The sequence below is a fragment of the Acinonyx jubatus genome, chromosome A2 (genome assembly GCF_027475565.1).
Source record: "Acinonyx jubatus isolate Ajub_Pintada_27869175 chromosome A2, VMU_Ajub_asm_v1.0, whole genome shotgun sequence".
NCBI lineage: Eukaryota > Metazoa > Chordata > Mammalia > Carnivora > Felidae > Acinonyx > Acinonyx jubatus.
This window is the reverse complement of record NC_069383.1, coordinates 42,243,410-42,263,811: the sequence shown is the minus strand read 5'-3', so window position 1 is coordinate 42,263,811 and position 20,402 is coordinate 42,243,410. Positions and strand designations below refer to the sequence as shown.

The window sequence follows — 20,402 nt, the reverse complement described above, 5'->3', positions numbered from 1 at the left end:
TCCTGCAAGAAGATTGAGCATAGGAAAGCTGCAAGACAGTCATACAAGTATGAAAATATAAAAAATTCTGAAGTTACATAATATAAAGCAGGTATGTGTTGTAAAATGATTACTTAGATGGATTAAAAGAATTTAGAGTAAGTGTATATTTCATGGAGTGGGTCAGATACAAAAGGATTCATAGAAATAGATGTCTTAACATCGATTAGAATAAATATAGTCATTCACTGATGCTTATTTGTAAGATTGGGAGTGGTCCTGTTTAATATTTTTATCATTGAGTGTGGCGAAGATGTTGATTTCAGCTCCTTGAGGTAGATGGTTAGGTGATTTTACTTAATGAGAAGCTCATTTATTTGTTCAATATGCTGCAGCACATTTGTTTTTCTTCCTAAAGCATAAATGTTTACTTATGCTAGATGGCTTTACTTTACTTTTTATCACAATTTTTCATTTGCAGTTTTTACATTTAAATGTGTAAAACATCCTTGAAAAGGAGAGTATTATAGTTTGAAAATGAGACGCTTAAGAATATTTTGGTTTATTACTTTTTCTTGTAGGTCTGTAGTAGAGGTGAGAAAGATTTTTATTTAATGTAGCTCATGTCTTGTAAGGCACCTAGTAGATATTTAATGGGTACTTAAAGCAAGGAAATCTCATCACCACCAGTATTCCAGAGGTCTATAAATTCCAAGTAATTGCAATCTTGCAGGTTAAAGTTAGGAATAGTGGTTGCTTCTAAGAAAGACCCAAGTTCAAAGAAGTGTCATTTTGCTAATTAAGAGAACTGGCTGTTGTTGTAGGCAAACCAAAGAAGGCAATGGAAAGGAGACAAACTTGATAATGGATATTTTCAGAGTGTGGTGATGGACAGTGCAGAAATTAAATAGAGAAAGAAAACAAAAGGAGAGAAAAGAAGGCCATGATACCAGCAGTGAGAAATGGAAAAGATGATTAAGTTCCTGAAACTGGAGAAAACTTATTGCTAATTATTGATTTGAAGAGTGGAGGAATGAGTTGAATCTTAAAAAGTAAAGTGGGAGCACCTAGGTGACTTAGTCAGTTGAGTGTCCAACTCTCGATTTCAGCTCAAGTCATGATCCCAGGGACATGGGATGGCGCATGGGGTCTGCTTAAGATTCTCATTCTCTCTCTCTCTCTCTCTCTCAAAAAAGATAAAAATAAAGTGAAGCATATTTAAATAGGTGGAAACAGAGACCATTATATCCTGAAAAAAAATCTGAACTAGGTATGATAAAGAAGGTTATTTTAGGGAAAGGGAAAAATCTTTCATTATCTAAAATGTTAGATGACATTAACAGAAATAGCTTGCTTAAACAGTTAATAAATTCACCTTATTTTTATTTTACACATCTTGTATTTCAACTACTAAGTGCTCCACCTCAGGTCCTGTGGTGATTTTTCAGTGATTCCATAATGAGGTAATCTATATTTAAAATACAACAAGTATTTTTATATTGGTACAGTTATTTGTTTTTATTATTCTCTACTCAGAGAAACTGGTAACAGTAATTTGTTCCAGAAAATCAACAGTATTTATCTTACCTCAGCTTTAATACTTAGTTACCAATTTTTTAAAACCGCCTGTTATATGCTATTTGTCTCAAGAGTACAAGAAGTGATGGCAAAAATATTTCTTACAAAGGGCAGCATATAGTAAAGTTGAAAAGGTTGTGTGGTGTTATCCATAACATATACTGGTACCAAAAAATGACTGACCACCAAGGAGAAAATTGTTAGGGGTTAGAGTCACTCAACTTCAAGGCTGGGAAGAGCTTTCAAAGCAGTAGGATTCTTAAGTTTGAAGAGTCCATGACAAATTAGCATGAGCTATTCCATCTCAACTGCTGGATATTCTAGGAATAAACAGCTACCTGACTTGACTGACATGGAAAGGGGTAGTGGCCATGAAGAGGATAAATTCAACAAGGAAAAGAGCATAAAGAAAATGAGAATTGAGGAAAACCGAGAAGTACCCCTTAGGATGAATTAAACTATCAGAGATTGCATGGAAATGTCCATTAGTAGAAGATGAGTCGGGGTAATTGAAAATCACCTTCCGTTCATAAAGGGAAAGTACATGTTTTCTGGATAGCAGGAGAATAAAAATACGGTGCACCTTTATGTTTGTTTCCCGGAAAGGAGATTTGGCAAAGTGGTGGGCATGAAAGATGGAGTATGGCAGAGATAGGAATGGATGATGAGAAAAGGGAGACTCTGATGAATCAGAGTATTGCTACACCAGGTCAGGTAAAGGGAACCATAGAGCAGCTCAGAGTGTCTGTAGTGTCTAAAATCATTAAGGAATGATGAAACTGTCTCCTGTATTGTATAATTCATCTCATATGTGTATTGATTTTATGTATAATAGAAATGCTATGAGCAAAATTCATTTAACCAAAATATCACATTCACTGAACAGTTTGAAGAAATAGGAATATGCTCTAAATTATTTTCCTTGGTTTGAATCCAACTTGATATGTGACCTAAAGTATCCATATATATTACCTCGGTAAAAGCTCAAATCTTAATAATATTGCTAAAAGAAAACCAATTTCTCTTACGTTTTATGAGCTTTGGCAGGAGCTAATCTTCCTCTAATAAAATAAGACATATACTATAAGGGTAAATATTCTTCTGTAGAAATGTCATACTTTGAGGAGATTTAGAACTCTTAAACTTTCATTTGGAACCTAAATTTCCATTGGTTTCAGGTTTAGCATATTGTATCTTGCTCTGCCTTGAGTGTAAATGAAGATGGGTGAATGTTCTTCCTTAAGAATAGTCTTTTTGCTTATTTTAGGTCTAGAAATTTTTGTTTTGGAAAATTTTGAATGTATATCAAGGCTTTCTTCATAGAAGCAAACTGTTGATATGTTGATTATTTATGACAGAACACACATGCAGGACTTGAAAGATGTCACTAATAACGTACACTATGAGAACTACCGAAGCAGAAAACTGGCAGCTGTGACTTATAATGGAGTTGATAATAACAAGAATAAAGGGCAGCTTACCAAGTAAGTGTACCTTGTTTCCTCCAGAAAAGGTTTCATTTATGTAAGTAAATAATCATATTGTTTTCATTTTCGTCAAGTTCTTGGCTACTCATTAGAAAATCGGGATTAATGGTCTTTACGCACAATAGCAGAAATTTATTGTTGTTAAACTTTGTTTTGGCAGTTTTGTATTTTACTACTTAATTTTCACAGGAAGTATTTTATTACCTTGCTCCTTAAGTGAAAGAGCCATGCATTCTCTTTTGGTCATTTGCCATTGTACTTATAATCCATATACCACATGTTTAATAGAACCTCAATTAGAAATCAAATGGCTCCTTCTGCAAATACTTTTTTTAAGAGTTTGTCTTAATTCCAGTCTGCTAACATGCAGTGTTATATTCATGTCAGGTGTACAATATAGTGATTCACAATTCCCTACATCACCCAGTGCTCATCACGACAAGTATTCTCCTTGATCCCCATCACCTATTTAACCCATCCCTCCACTCACCCCCCCCCCGCCTCTGGTAACCCTCAGTTTGTTCTCTGCAGTTAAGAGTTTGTTTCTTGGTTTGTCTCTCCCTCTCTCAATCTCTCTCTCTTTTTCTGTTTGCTCATTTGTTTGGTTTTCTTTTTTTTTTTTTTAACGTTATCTGTTTTCCAGGGGGCAGGGGAAGGGCAGAGAGAGAGAGAGAGAGACATAGAATCCAAAGCAAGCTCCAGGTTCCATGCTGTCAGCACAGAACCTGATGTGGGGCTCAAACTCATGAATTGTGAGGTCATGACCTGAGCTGAAGTTGGACGGTTAACTGAGCCACCAGGTGCCCCTTTTTTGTTTTGTTTCTTAAATTCCACATGTGAGTGAAATCCTATGGTATTTGTCTTTCTCTGACTTAGTTCACTTAGCATTATACTCTCTAGCACCATCCATGTTGTTGCAAAGGGCAAAAGTTCATTCTTTATTTTTTTTAATGGCTGAATAATATTCCTGTGTGTGTGTGTGTGTGTGTGTGTGTGTACACACCATATCTTCTTTATCCATTCATCTATGGATGCACACCTGAGCTGCTTCCATATCTTGGCTATTGTAAATAATGCTGCTATAAACGTAGGGGCACGTGTATCTGCAAATATGCTTTTTTTAGGGCAGGGAACAGTTACTACCAAGATCTCTTAACTGATTTTACTTTTAAGATACACATTCTATAGTCTCTTTATGGAGACTAAATATAGAGCTTCTACCCTTTGTCTTTTTAAATAAACCATTTTGGTAGCAGAGTTTTCACTAACATTGTGTAGAAACAAGGGACAGGACCAAACAAAAGGGATATTTAGATGAATGTAGTCTTGGTTACCTTCTCCATTCCTATTCGGTATTTCCAGGGAGTAAATCAGCTTGAGTCTGGATTTCTTCTCTTGCTTATTAGAGTAGTGTGAGTGACTGCCGGGTGTGTGGTGTCACCCTGCTGAGCTAGTCCGTATCTCAAGCTGTGGTGGTTTATGATGGGGTGGGAAAAGAGGTGTGTGAGGAGGCCTGGGAGTTAGCTGGTGGAGTTCTTGCTAACAGTATCTGTGCCCCATTTTTCCTTTATTTGGGACTGATGAGCATCGTAAGGATTATGAAAACCATTTTAACATTGTGTATACATTTGTAGCAGGTATTGTCTACCATTAGAGGATGATCCTGAAGGATCATCTGTATCAGTAATGAAAAAGGCAAGTTAGCAAAGTGGCAGTATAGTACTATGTTTTATAGTGGTCAGCATTCCTTAAAATGGAAAAGAAAATGCTCCTTTTTTCTTTTTTAGTTATGTCTCCACAATGGCCCTAAATTCCAGAAGAAAGCAAACAAAGCATTATTAGTCACTGGCAGACACAAACAGTTCTCTTTTACAACTGATCTTAGATCTTACTTCATGTTTATTTCCTTCTATATTTTGCTAATGATGTTGGGGTCATAGACCCTTTGAAGTAGAATTTCTTTTTAGGCTATTAACATGCTTATATTTGAGGAACTTTACTGATCAATTCCTGTGTTTTCTGGTTTTAAGGATGTCCTTGTTAAAAAGGTAAATTTCTAGGTTTAAAAATTGGCAAGAGATTCTGATTCAGTAGATGTGGGATGGACTTGAGAGTTTATATATATATATTTTTTAACATTTATTTATTTTTTTTGAGACAGAGAGAGACAGAGCATGAATGGGGGAGGGTCAGAGAGAGGGAGACACAGAATCTGAAACAGGCTCCAGGCTCTGAGCGGTCAGCACAGAGCCCGACGCGGGGCTTGAACTCACGGACCGGACCGCAAGATCATGACCTGAGCCGAAGTCGGCCGCTTAACCGACTGAGCCACCCAGGCGCCCCAAGAGAGTTTATATTTTTAATAAGCGACCTAGATGGTTCTGATACAGGTGATTAGTCATGTATGCTTTGTAAAACAGTTTACTACTGCTGTTTTAAAAATTGATTTGGTTAATATTTCAACAATTTGTTTACATTTAAAATACAAAATTCTATTTGAGATAAGGTTTAGTGAGTAAGAAAAAGACTTCTAATCTGCTTGTTTTTAGCAACATTTGTATCCGACAACTTTATTTAGCACAAAAACATAAGGCTCCATCATAGTAAATATTGTTCATAAAATTCTAATCCGTTTTAAATGCATCTTACTAACTTAGGGACTTTTTAATTGTTTAAAAGAAAACGATGTGTAATTAAAGCCACCGATAATTTTATATGTGAAAGGGGAATGTGCTATCAGTACATGTTATTCATTAAATGTATGCAGTTAATGTGTGACTTTTTTTCTTTTAAACATTTGTTCATGTCCTAGAAATAAGGAATTGTTTTCACATTTCTAATAGAAGGCTTTTAAAATAGTGGTATTGTGATATTTCTGCTGTTGGATTCAGGTAAGGCAATTCAGAGAAAAATAGTGAACCTTACAGTGTTGTTAAAAATTCTTTTGCAGAAGTAGAATTCTAGTGTGGATTACTTGAGTTAAACTATATAACTGAGGCAAAAACATAAAAAGTAGAATTCTGTTGGAAATGTGTTTCTTAATGAGATGAATCATGTCCAAACTTTGTCTCTGAAAGTAATAAAAATATCTGTACTGCTAAAAAGCAAATTGCCTGAGGAGTTAGTACACTATTTTATGTTAATAGTAAGTAGAAAAATATCTTTAAAGATTGAACCAGTTGGGGAATGGCATGATTAGAATAGATATTGATATGGTTTATTACATTGGGTTTTTACTACTTTATTGAGTAATATACTGAATCTGAAAGAAGTCACTTGGATGTTTTATCTATTGGTTGTATCTTCTATTATCTTGAAAATGTTAACAATTTCAGAAATCATTGCAGCTGAATGTTTTTGTTGTTTAAATCAGTATCAGCAACTTGTGCTTTAGCTAATATTAACGTGCTAAAAACTAAGGACTGATTCATGAGGAACTGAAAAGAATGGCTAATATTTAAATATGTGATGTAGGGGTGCCTGAGTGGCTCAGTCAAGCATCCAACTTGGACTTAGCTCATGATCTCACAGTTTGTGGGTTCGAGCCCCACATTGGGCTCCATGCTGACAGCTCAGAGCCTGGAGCCTGCTTCGGATTCTGTATCTCCCTCTCTCTCTCTCTGCCCCTTCCCTGCTCGCCTGCTCGCTCTCTCTCTCTCTCTCTCTCTCTCTGAAAAATAAAATAAAACATTAAAAATTTTAAATGTGATATAAGCAAATGTGAGTTTAGGCTTCTTAGTGATGTTCTAGTTGTATTGCTTTCAAGGGACTCTTCCCTCCATAGCAGTGCATCCTTTGATAATACTGGCAGGGAGAGGTTGAGGTTGTGGGGAGTTTGGAGTGGAAGAGTCAGAGTAATTAAACAAAAATTGCCACTTTTCTAACCACCTCCCTCCATTATGTATCTGAACTCAGCATCCCAGCATGGACCCAAATATTGCATTACTAACAGCTAACATCACAGTTAGCTTGTTCGAAGCATGCTTAATACTGGGAGATACACTGTATGGAATTTTGTTATAGTACTTTGATTAATCACTGAAGAAGACTTCTCTTGTCACCTGGAGGGTTTTACACCTCCAGATATACCTAGGACAGTGTACTTCAGCTTAAGGGCTGGTTAAGAGGGAATAGGTCTTCTGTAAAGTGAGCTATCGGTAACTTGAAAATTTGTAATTTGGAAATTTTCAGGCAGATCACTTTAGGCAAGACTTTATGGAAGTTGAGGATCTGGAAATTGATTCTCTTAAAACTGCAGAGGCTCAAGTAACCTTTGGAAGACTTCATATAAACGGAGAACCTAGTTTAAAGACCATTGAACTGGACAATCTCTTTGGTTCTTAAAAACAGAGAGCTGTCATTTTATCACTTTGCATAGTCTGTAAATAGCATCTGCAGGCAATTTGAGAAAGAAATAAAATTGATAATAAGGTCATTTATTTATCTGCTGATTGCTAATGGACCTGTGTATTTTCCACTGCCCTCATAAAATATTTATACATGTACAAATCTATTAAAAATTTAGTTATAGGGGTGCCTGGGTGGCTCAGTCGGTTAAGCGTCTGGCTCAGGTCACGATCTCATGGTTTGTGAGTTTGAGCACTGCATTGGGCTCTGTGCTGTCAGCGCAGAGCCGGCTTCTGATCTTCTGTTCCCCCCCCTCTCTGCTCTTCCCCCATTTATGTGTGCATGTGTGCTCTCTCAAAAACAAAGATTTTTTAATAATTATATTGACCTTTCTATGGCAATGTATACTCTACAAAGTGCTAATCACACTTTAGTTTTAGAATAAAAGCTATCTTTCTAAGATTTAGTAGTAAAATAATCTCATATTTAATTTTCTGAGGCAGTTTTGGATGGACTGTAGAGTGTACTAAACAGTGGTCAAATATTTGGTTTGTGTAGCTGAAAATATGCCTTTTTGTTAGGTTAGTGGTCCTAGAATGATTATATTTTGGAAGGATGTAAAATAAGATTTAAATATCACATTGTACATCTTAAATTTATACAGTATTATATGTCAATTATGTCTCAGTAAAACTGGGAAGAAACCAAGATTTAGATTATGTGGTTAAAATCTGAAAAGTAGCTGAGTTTATCTCATCAAATGCTATTTTGTCTCAAGGTCAAAGTCTGGAAAAGTGGAACTATTCCTAGCAGCTATTCAGGTATTGCCTGTATCTGGCAAAGAAAATACCAAGTCATTTATTTTAAGTACTTCTTAAATCCTCAGGGCGAGTGTATCTTGTTCACCCCTGACTGGAGAGTGGAGGGTGGTAGGCAATTTGAAGGAACAGAGAAGGAGGTCAAGTTCCAGATCAAAGAAGATTGAACAAGGGGTTGTAAAAGAAAAGAGAGAAGAATTAGCCATATCCAGATGGCAGATCTCTTAAAGAAAGAAAGGTGATCCCCAGTAAGAGGAAGGTTTTATTTGTTTTGTTTTGTTTTGTTTTTGCTAAACGTGCTTCTTAAAGTTATTCCTTCCTTGATCTTCTTTTGTATGTTTTACTTAAAACCACATTTGATTGGTAGCTCTCATGAACTGTTGTCTATCATTGATTGATACCTTGCTTCAAGTTGGGCATACCCTGTTCCTCTTTCCCATACAGTATTTTTCTGTTTTCTGTAGCCTTCTCCATCTGTAAGCTTGGGAAAACTTTATGGATGACCAAATTCCTAGAAAGGACCAAAAATACATATTTTCAAAGGCTGATTTTTAGAGCGCCCTTAGTACATGACAGAGTTTTCATTGAAAGAGAAATAAAGACAGTTTTCTGAAGTTTCCCAAATTTTTTCCAAAGACTTAAATTTATTCAGTTGTATCCTTTACCCTTTGTTCAGACGTCCTTTCATGAAAATATAATAGTAGTAGAATATTGTTTTGTTTACATTTGGTTATAATGCTCTCACTTGGCAAAATAAAATGTTGGTAACTATTGTTTCCCAAAAATTTTGGAAATTTTTATTGCTCTTTGAAATCCATGTAAATGGAATTCCTTTGAAAATTTTTGTATGAAAATTGCTACATGTCTGTTTCCACAGTGGCCTACTAACCATTGATGCAAAAGTATGTGAATGTATTTGTTTAATGTGTTCTTCAGGAAAGACCACACATAATTTAAATGAAATGTGTTTGTTTTCTCTTACACTCAAAATGTGGGTCATGTAACACCACCACAGTAAAACCTTATTAGATCAGCCTTGTGTGGTCCTTGCTGTCATTTTTCGTTGGTCACATGAAGGGGTGAATCATCTGGTGGCTTTCAGGAACCATAAACCTTTAAAGAGATCCCTAGGAGGAGCTGTGTTATATCTTTGGAGATTTAGCATGATACTCAGGTTATGTTATAGACTTTTTTTTTTTTTCCCTTTTTAAAAAACTTTTACCTGGCCCTTTCATTTCTTTGGCTGAGTCCCTTTAAATTTCTCTGACAAGTTTAAGTGAATAAGCTTTAGCATGTCTATGTGTGTAAAGAACAATTTCCCATTAAAAAGCAGTTAGGCTGGGGCGCCTGGGTGGCTCAGTCAGTTAACCATCCAACTTTGGCTCAGGTTATGATCTCAGGGTTTGTGATTCGAGCTCCACGTGGGGCTCTGTGCTGACAGCTCAGAGCCTGGAGCCTGCTTCGGATTCTGTGTCTCCCTCTCTCTCTGCCCCTCCTCCACTGGCACCCTGTGTCTTTCTCTCTCAAAAATAAATAAACATTAAAAAAAAAATTTTTTTTTAAAGCAGTTAGGCTATGATACAATTTAAATGGTTTTTCTGATCCTCTAGTTAAAAAGTTTTATTTGGAAAAAAATAATGTGATGAAAAAAAGTGATCCTTCTTCCTGTGTTTCCTACATTGTAAGCACAATATTGTATTACAGTTTCCTAAATATCACTTTCATAAAGATGACTACAAATGTGGTGCTAATTTAAGATTTGAAAGATCATTTTTACTGATGAGAGGCTTAAAAAATTTATTTTAGATATGTATAACCATTTTTTTATAATACTGGAATATCAGTTCATTTGATCAGAAGTCAAGTATTTTTACAAGGCTGAAAAACTTAAAGTATCTCAGATACGAATATTGTAAATATTTCCTTTTTTGGAAGTACATATATTTAAATAGGTTTAAAAATTTGAGCGGGCTGTCAAGATAATTGCACAGCATGCTTATTTTCATAATGATTTGGTATAGTAATTAACAGAATTTTGGGAAAGAAATTAACTAGCTTTAACAAATTTTGCCATAAACTTTTGTTTTAGGGCACATACTTTATACTTAATTGTGACGTCTCTGAATTTGCCTTTAATTGTTGCTTTTAGTGTGGTTTACTCTAAGTGTTTTAAGTCTCCGTTTTTTGTTCTTTTAGATATGACACAGTTGAAGGCATGTAAGTTTTTTTCTTTTAAGATGTAAAGGTTTTTAATAAATTTAGAATTTAAAAGAAAACTTCAAAATATAGTCTTTCCCCCTAGAGTTATCTAAATAAAAATCAAAATAACAGTGGTTACTTTTGGTTAGCTGGTAACCTTTTCATGTGCAAATTATACCATGAATTGCTTTTTTCCTCCCAAGGATAAAATTAAATGAGCACTTTATTATAAGGAAGAATATATATTTAATTTTAAAATCAGTCTGAGTTTCTAATTTATTTACTATACAGTTTTGAACTATGTTTTCAGATTACGCCAATATTGTTGGATAGTCTCAGTTGCTTAAACATACATATTCAGTTAAACCTGTCAATTAAAAAAATAGTTATTAGATTATTTCTCTTCTAGAGGCTAAAAATGTTCTGGGATATGGAATAAGTGAGGTTTATAGACTCAAAATCTAACAAAAGCTTTGGACCCCCTCACTGGAAAAATGCTTGCATGGACACACGTTTAGTGTGTCATTTCAGGGGATTCATTGCCACTCTGCTCAAGAGATTGGAAGCCCCTGTACCAAAACACCTGCTATACATATGAGAACTATATTATCAAGGAGGGCCTTAACTTTTAATGAAATAATGATATTTACATTTAAAAATTTATTTCAGAGGCTCGGGCGGTTAAGCGTCTGATTACGGCTCAGGATGTTCTCTCAAGGCTTATGGGTTTGAGCCCTGCATCAGTCTCTGTGCTGACAGTGCAGAGCCCACCTTGGATCCTCTGTCCCCACTCTCTCTGCCCTTTCCCTACTCATGCGCTCACGCTCTCTATCGCTCTCAAAAATAAACATTAAAAAATTTTTTAACAATTTTGTTCACTTGACCTCACTTTTTGAATGCAGGTTTTTGTTCTAAGTTAATGTTCGGTTTAGTTTCATTTTCAGAACTTCTGATTAATTGTTTAATTGCTAAAATATACTGCAGGTTTGTAAGTTTACTTTTGGTGAAGAACTATCCTTCAGTTAGCATTTTATTCTAGATTACACTAATTGCAAAAACAGATCATCTTGATCATAGCAGTGCTTCATGGCTTTGTCCTCCCTTTTTGCTAAGAAAAATCCATAGCCAGTGTTCTGACCTGTTGCTCTTGTTGAATATATTCCATCAGGCTCTTTTGTCCTTCTCCTTGATAGGGGGAAGAGGAGTACTGGAAAAATACTCAGCCTCATTAGGAGAGAAATCTACCATAATCAGAGTGTCTCACATCAGGATTAAAGTGACTAACCCTAGAGGTTATGGGTGAAATCCAAGGCCTGATTTTGTTTTTGTTTATAAGCCATGATTTAATTTTTTAAACTGTTTTACTGACATAAAATTCACCAATTTAAATACACAATTCAGTGGTCAAAGCCTGTTTATGTGGAGGCAAAGTAAACAAGTTTTATCAACAAAGTCAGAAGAAGGCCTGCCTCTTTAGGTTGTTCTAGTGTATTGAATAGTTTTCAGAGATCCTCAAAGCCACAGAGTACATGTTTCTTTCCTCCCTGGGACTATAGTAAGTTACTGATAATTTTATGTTCCCTTGTGTCTGTAAGTATGCTAGCCATTATATAAAGCTCATCTGCAGTATTTTCCAACATGAAAATTTTGAACAAAATTGTGTAGAGAATTGAGCCTGTGGACCTTAATGTTAGCAGACTGAAATACTTCCATTCAACTATGCTTGTGTCTGTTTTCTGGCATTTCAAAAAAAAATTACTAGGATATTTATTTGCTTCTGATTCTTTCTCATGTGTATGTGTTTTTTTATCACCAGTACATCTTTTAAAGTAAGACAGAAACTTTAGACACTAAAATAGGTAGAATGAATTTTCATAATCAGTGAAATTACCATAAATGGCCTAGAAATGAAAAATGTTCTAGGTATTGACTAGTAGTCATTTCCAGCATGTCAATTCAGTTACTAAAATAAGTCTGAATTGGTGTTAATTAACTTACAATTATAATGTCAGTGATTGTCTTAGAAGAAGAGATTATAACACTTAGAAATTTTTAGAACTACAAATAGGCTATGTATATTAACTTCATTAGCTCAGTTCCTTTTTTCGCATTAAAATTTTGTTGAGGGGTGCCTGGATGGCTCAGTCAGTTAAGTGTCTGACTTCGGCTCAGGTCATGATCTCATGGTTCTTGAGTTCAAGCCCCGCGTCAGGCTCTGTGCTGACAGCACAGAGCCTGGAGCCTGCTTCAGATTCTGTGTCTCCCTCTCTCTCTGCCTCTCTCCTGCTTGTGCTCTGTCTCTGTCTCTCTCTCTCTCTCTCAAAAATAAATAAAATGTAAAAAAATAAAAAATACAAAAAATAAAATTTTGTTTAAAGTACAAAATTAAATAATTTTCTTATTTTCCATGCTGTGAGTATAATTTAGGAATGTTTCCTTTCCATTTTCCTTCTACAGTTTATTTTATGTGTCATCTTTAGATTGGTATGCACTAGCTAGCTTTAGAGAAACCTCCTGCTAACAGTTTGTTATTCATGTCTCTTTTCATAATAATTGTGCACTAGAGATTCCAGTTTAAATATAAAACTGGAAGGAAATTCTAGATTAGAAATACAACTTTTGAAGCTTCTAAAGAATTTTTAATGCATTTATACACAAAACTTCAAATCTGCGATCTGTGTCATCTAAGATGGTGTTCAGAATAATTGAAAAATCATTTTCAAGCTTATTTTCAAAAAACAATTTAGTGATGACAGCATCTCATTTGTTTTCATCACCGTGTCAGAGTTTTGTATCATACTTCTCATTTTCAGACTTCTGATGATTATCCTTAATGTTCACAACAGGAGCCCTCTTGCACAAATGGAAGAAGAAAGAAGGGAGCATGTAGCTAAGATGAAGAAGATGGAGATGGAGATGGAGCAGGTGTTTGAGATGAAGGTCAAAGAAAAAGTTCAAAAACTGAAGGATTCGGAAGCTGAGGTAGAGCCTAACGTTGTCCCCTGTTACGGACACAGTATTTCTTTTTAAAATAACAAAGGTCTTCAATAGTCTAGATAATAAAACCTCTCTACACATATTTTTAAAAATTTAATATAATGCCCTAATGTGGCGCCTGAGTGGCTCAGTCAGTTGAGCATCCAACTTCGGCCTAGGTCATGATCTCAAGATTCGTGCGTTCGAGCCCCACGTTGGGCTCTGTGCTGACAGCTCGGAGCCTGGAGCCTGTTTTGGATTCTGTCTCTCCCTCTCTCTCTGCCCCTCCCCCACTTGTGCTTGCTCACTCTTGCTCTCTCTCTCTCTCTCTCTCTCTCTCTCTCTCTCTCAAAAAGAAAATAAATATTAAATTAAAAATATAAAGAAGCTTGGTGCGCCTGGGTGGCTCAGTCGGTTAAGCGTCCAACTTCGGCTCAGGTCATGATCTCAAGGTTCGTGGGTTCGAGCCCCACATCAGGCTCTGTGCTGACAGCTCGGAGCCTGGAGCCTGCTTCAGATTCTGTGTCTCTCTCTCTCTCTCTCTCTCTCTCTCTCTCTCTCTGCCCCTCCCCCACTGTCGTCACTTACTCTCCCTCTCAAAAATAAATAACATTAAAAAAAATTTAGGGTCACTGCCCTAGTGTAATAAAATGGAGAAATAAAAGCAAGTACTTTGTCTATAATAACGTATGTTTTGATATGTTAGTATTTGAACACATATACTTGGTAGGAAGACATAATAGAATAATTATAATGAATTACGAGTTTTAATGAGCAAATTATGAGAAGTGGAATTATAAGCTATTCCTTATATTCAGTGTAAGAAAAGTAAAGATCAGAGTTTTGGGTGGATGTAAGAATAAAAACTAGTATTAGAATAATCATCATCATCCTCATCATCATCATCATCATCATCAACCACCAGAGTTACTTGCATATGAATGAGAGAGAGAAAAAGAGAGAGAGAACCGTAACTGAACTAAGGGCATGCCAGGATAAAACAAACAGCCAAAGGAGAGAAAATGAAGGAATGTGATATTCCTGTCAATGAAATGGGCTTATTTGTAATATAGTGTCAGAGTAATTGCTAGTGTTACAAAATTGGTAGAGTAGTGACAAAGCATCCCAACAAGCTTATTTACCTTGGAATCCCTCTATAGATGTTGAGGCATGCATTTAGTTTTTATTAATCAAAAAGACCTTGAAGACATTCCCTTACATTTCCTTCAAGAAGTGAAAGATGGAGGGGAAAAGCACTAACATGAGACTCTATCAAGTAAGTAGTTGGTGTGATAGATATTAACATGAAATATTTTTTTAAGTGACCTTTAATGTTAAAATTCAGTGAGATCCCTATGTTTATATGTGGCTCCACTAATAATATTTGTATCTAAATAAATTCAAAGGGGATTCAGATCTATTCTGTTACATCCTTATGGTTGATCTCATTGCCTTTGTAATTACTGCATAAAATACTGAAACCCTCTTTGACTAAATATCTAACAAAGTATTTTAATGCACTAAATAGAATGCATGGAGTGAGTAAAATACTGAAAAATTTTAAAGAAATGTTTTTATTCCACATTAAAGTTATCTTAAATTACTGGGCTTTACATGTAATTTCTTACTTAAAAACAAAACAAAACAAGACAGGGGCACCTGGTTAAGTATCCAACTCTTGATTTTGTCTCAGGTCATGGTCTCAGTGTCATGAGATCAAACTCCGGGTTGACCTCTGCTCTGAGCATGGAGCCTGCTTGGGATTCTCTCTCTCTCTCTCTCTCTCTCTCTCTCCCTCTCCCTCTCCCTCTCCCTCTCTCCCCCCGTCTCTCAAAATAAATAAACAAACTTAAAAAAAAAAAAAGCAACTGTGACTGTTGTTATATTTGTTATAGGCTTAATTCAGCAGAGATACAGAATAGTTCCTTCTTGTTTGAGTTCTCAGAAGACTGCAGGAATAGCAGCCCTGGCACCTGTTATTAAGATGACGTTTTGGAGATTAAATTAAATCTAAGAGTTTGTACCCTTTCGTTAATTAGTGAATAATCTGGAAAAGTCCATAACAGAAGGGGAATAAAAACAGGAATAATCAAGAGTCTGCATTACCTCCAAACTTAAGATTTCTTTGAAAATCTAAAAGTAGTTGAATGTACATTTACTATAGACATATTTTAGAGCTTCCTCCTAAGAGTAAATGTTATAAGAAATAATTATGAAACTGTAGCCAAAGAACCTTTAAAGAGTTTTTATGATTTCCGTAAATGGTGAAAACAGTTTTGAAAAACTTAACTGCTCTTTGAAGTCTGAAATCTTTCTTAGCATGAAAGAACCTGTAAAGAAACCTGGCCAAGTTTCCCCTAATACTGTAAGCCATGTTAAGTATATAAATATATGGGTGAAGGAACCTATTTAACCTTAATAGGTTTTTTTTTTTTTCAAGTTCATTAGTGCTAAAAGTGTTTGTTTAGGCATAGCTGCTAATGTCCAGCAGCACAGTGCATCAGGCGCACTACTAAGCACCCTTCTTGTGTTATGTCATTAAATCCACACCATAACCCTATGGAGTAGATACTATTGTCCATCTTCCTTTTATTTTCATGAGAGGAAGGATAAATTAACTTGGCCAGTGCTGCATGTATAGTTGTAAGCCATTATTTGAACTCACTTAATTCTTTAATTTTGCTCTTATTCACTAGATAAATCCACAGTCATGTATCCATAGTTTCAAATCTTAAATCCTGACAAGCTCTGAAAACTGCAAAACCAGACATAGAACTAATAGTTTTATTCCACTTGATGTGAATATTTATAAAATTTACTGCATAAAAATAGTAATGTGTTTGATTATAGGTGCTACCCTAGACAACCCAGGATGTGTTTTGCAAATGTAGTATGTATATATTTCTAAGTAGTGTTGCCATTCTAAGGTCTGAAGTATTCAGAAGTTTGGAAGACATATAACCCCAAGGGTTTCTTGAGAGGGATTGTAACCTGTACTTCTTAACCTACATGCAACTAACACAGAAGATACTTACATACAATAGAAATTTAGACATCAAAAATCATGAACACCCGTGAACTTAACTACCCAGCTTAAGACTTCATTAGTTCATTTGAGGCCCTTGTGTGCCTATGGTAGCACCCTTTCTCCTTCTCAGAGGTAACTATTGTGAATTGTGTGTTTCTGATTCGCTTGCATTTTTTCTATAACTAAAGGCATTTTCCTGCATTTCTATTTTCTGATATTTTCTTAGTACCTTGTTTGCTATGATCAGGAAGATGATCATAGCATATTTGACTCATGTTGGCTTAAATTTATCTTAGATGGTTTTATTTTTTAGGAATTGCATGAAATATTTGCAGTAGGAGTAAATTTGAAGTCCCTCTCTGTGGGTTTACAGAATAATTGAGAAAATAAATTATATGCAAAATTTCATTATAATCCAAATTCAAGATGTTAACTCACTGATGTAATATGATCATTAGTAGAACATGATTCCTAGACATCTGAAGATTTTGAATATTTTTGGGGTATTAAGTGTATTTAGATTTAATCTGATTTTTTTTTTATTAATGACTATTTTCTTCAGAAATAGACTGACTAGTGCATAACTGACATTGTTTAGTGATCCATTAGGTGAGCTCTCTGTTTCTGCAGTTACTTTGCGTGAGTGTTTCTACTTAGTCAGCATTCTTATAAAGCATTGATTTTCAATGTAGGAAAACCACCTGCATTGGAATCTCTGGGGCTTGTTGAAAATGCAGATTTCTAATCTTAACACTGAAAGATTCTAATTCAGTATGTTTTGGTGAGGTCCAGGGTTCAATATTTTTTAACAGAGCACTCCTGGTGATTTATATGAAAATTAGTATTTGAGAAACCATTGCTTTATAAGAATTGGGGGAGCTTCCTATGATCTTGGAGCTCTAAATTTAAGTCTTTATGTATACCTGCTTTCATTCCACTTGTCTCAGCTTTCTGAGCTTAGAATTAGGAGGCAGTTCAAATCCTCATTCTTCTATTTTTCTGGCTAATGATTTTGGCCAAGGACTTAAACTCTGCAGCTGTTTACTCATTTATACAATGGGGACAGTGATGTCTTATTTGCCTTGCTTCTACATACTTATGAATAATGAAAAATGAGGTTATAAGATAGGATATGTCCATTGTAAAGTGCAACACAACTGTAAACTTTTTGTACTTTTTTTTCCTATTTCCCAAGATTATTCTCTTGGGTCACTGGCCTCCTATAGGAGAAGAAAACCTAGACAGTGCTTTCCAGGTGGTACTCTGAATTTATAGCACAAGAACTCAGTGCTCATAATTTTAACATTAGAATGCCTGGGTGAAACCTACTTCTGTTCCTGATTTCTTAAATAGTTTTATTTTATATATCGTGCTTTGATTTAGCTCCAAAGGCGCCATGAGCAAATGAAAAAGAACTTGGAAGCACAGCACAAAGAATTAGAGGAAAAACGTCGTCAGTTTGAAGATGAGAAAGCAAACTGGGAAGCCCAACAACGTATTTTAGAACAACAGAACTCTTCCAGGTAATTAATATCAGATTCCCAAGAAATGTGTATATTAATGTTTCAAGGAATTATTGTCTTGTTTATTTTAACAATATTAACATTTTAAAAGATATTACCCATTATCACACAACCACAATTATTTTCATGGGTGAATATTTTTACATGGATGCAATCTGTCTACTCTAACAGTATTTCTTTTCATTACAAGCATTTTCCATTACTTAACTGTCTTCATAATTATAACTTGGTAGCTTCATCACATTCTCCCCACTTGACTCACCATAATCAATTTCTTACCTCCTCCCCTCAATTGTTGGACATAATAGTTGTGTTCGATCATCAGCAAGCATAGAAAACACTGCTGCAAAAATCTTTTATACAATTTAGGGCTATGTTTTAATTGTGTTATTTCTTTAGGATTAAGTTCTGAAGGTAAAATACTGGATATGTAATTCCAAATACAACTGATCAATTACTTGTTCTTAATTTACATAAAACTTAGTAATATTTGTACCTTGGTTTTGTTCTTTTCCTTGTTAGTCCCATTTAAAACTGAAAAGTTATATCCCTATAAGAATTCTACAATTTACCCTCACTGCTAAATATTTTCAGGGTTAGACATTTGTTCTATAATGCTTTCCTTCTTTTAATTTTTTCCCCAGTGAAAAGGAAAATCTATTTGTAAAAGCAAATGTAATTGAGAATGCAAATAGCAGTAGAAGAGAAGGTGCCCTCTTTGATGTCAGTTGATCTTTTTCAGTTTGCACTCTTATTTGGGAAGAATTGTTCTCCTACATTAAAACTGGATTTCTGTCCTATTTTTAGTGTTTATCCTGAAATTTGGTCAAAATTTGATTGTCTGTTACAGATTTGTATTGTCATCATTCACTTCTAAATCTGATAATTTTTTAAGCTAAAAAAAAGTAGTGTTTGAACATCTAACAGTTGTAATTGGGTTAGCCATTGCTACCATCTTATGTTATCTTTAATGTTTATAACATGGCCACTCATTTTGATTATTTTCCTTGAATCATTTAGAACCTTGGAAAAGAACAAGAAGAAAGGGAAGATCTTTTAAACCCTCTATTGACCACCAGTTACGTATTAGTTGCCAATATGCCAGCTTGGACATCAGTGTTTGTTGGATCCGTTTGACCAATTTGCACCAGTTTTATCCTTAATGATGGATTTAACAGCATGACAAAAATTATTATTATTTTTTTGTTCTTGATGGAGATTAAGATGCCTTGAATTGTCTAGGGTGTTGTGTACTTAGAAACTAACAGCTCTAAGTACCTTTCCTACATTTTCTTTTCTTGTTCTCTTTCTTTCTTTCTTTCTTTCTTTCTTTCTTTCTTTCTTTCTTTCTTTCTTTCTTTTTTTATCAAACAGATGTCTTCAATTTAATGCAAGAAAACATTTTACTGTTGTACAATCATGTTCTGGTGGTTTGACTGTTTACAAGATATTCCAAAATAAAAGGACTCTGGAAGGTTTTCATTGAGGATAAATTGCCATAATATGATGCAAACTATGCTTCTCTATGATAATTATAATACAGAGGTTCCATTCAGTGCAGCATATACAATAATGTAATTTAGTCTAACACAGTTGACCCTATTTTTTGACACTTCCATTGTTTAAAAATACACATGGAAAAAAAATCCTATATGCTTACAATGCACCTAGAGCTTTTTTATAACAACCTTTTTTTGTTTATTTGTTTGTTTTGGATTCTTTAAATATATGTTATCCTCATTTAGTACCCTCTTTAGCCAGAATCTCATTACTGCTTCATTTTTGTAATAACATTTTATTTAGGTATTTTCCATATATTGGCCCTGCTAAAATAGAATATAGCATCTTTCATATGGTAGGAACCAACAAGGAAACTTTCCTTTAATTCCCTTTTTACACTTTATGGTAAGTAGCAGGGGAATATTGCATTTATAGATCATTTCTAGGCAAAATTGTGAAGCTAACGACCAACCTGTTTCTACCTATGTGCAGTCTCTTTATTTTACTAGAAATGGGAATCATGGCCTCCTGAAAAGAAAAAAAAAGTCACCATTCTGCATTTAGCTGTATTCATATATTGCATTTCTGTATTTTTTTTGTTTGTATTGTAAAAAATTCACATAATAAACAATGTTGTGATGTAAGAGAGTGTGGGCTCTTAAATATTCTACAGTTGATATACAAGAATAGAATATGTTTGGGAAGAAACTTCAACTTGAATTTGTCTCCTCCACAATTGTAATTCATCTTTTCTATTGTATGTTTATTTCATTTAGAATATGGTTAATGTATTGCTTTTCTAATTTATGAGATGTACAGTTATCTTTACTCATTACTCTCATTAATGTTTATACCTCTGAGAACAAATCCCAACTCATTCACATTAGATGAACTCTCAAGTCCCTGGAAACTGAAATTTTGTAACTGGAAACAAGGTGGTGCAATTTAAAGATCAATGATGTAGATT

The 20,402-nt window shown here is 34.8% G+C and overlaps 1 protein-coding gene across 6 annotated transcripts in view; it reads left to right on the top strand.

Moving 5' to 3' along the window:
• Window positions 1-20,079, top strand: part of SEPTIN7 (septin 7) — a 113,572-nt gene extending 93,493 nt beyond the window's left edge. For 4 of the 6 annotated variants that reach the window (XM_053218231.1, XM_053218228.1, XM_053218232.1 and 1 more), the window contains 5 exons: window positions 2,916-3,041; window positions 10,406-10,426; window positions 13,255-13,390; window positions 17,796-17,935; window positions 18,956-20,079. In XM_053218231.1, the coding sequence (XP_053074206.1) occupies window positions 2,916-3,041; window positions 10,406-10,426; window positions 13,255-13,390; window positions 17,796-17,935; window positions 18,956-18,995 (463 nt within the window). In that variant the 3' untranslated portion in view covers window positions 18,996-20,079. The remainder of the gene's footprint in view (window positions 1-2,915; window positions 3,042-10,405; window positions 10,427-13,254; window positions 13,391-17,795; window positions 17,936-18,955) is intronic. The other 2 variants (XM_027075261.2, XM_053218230.1) reach the window with 1 other exon arrangement.
• Window positions 20,080-20,402: the final 323 nt, after the last annotated feature.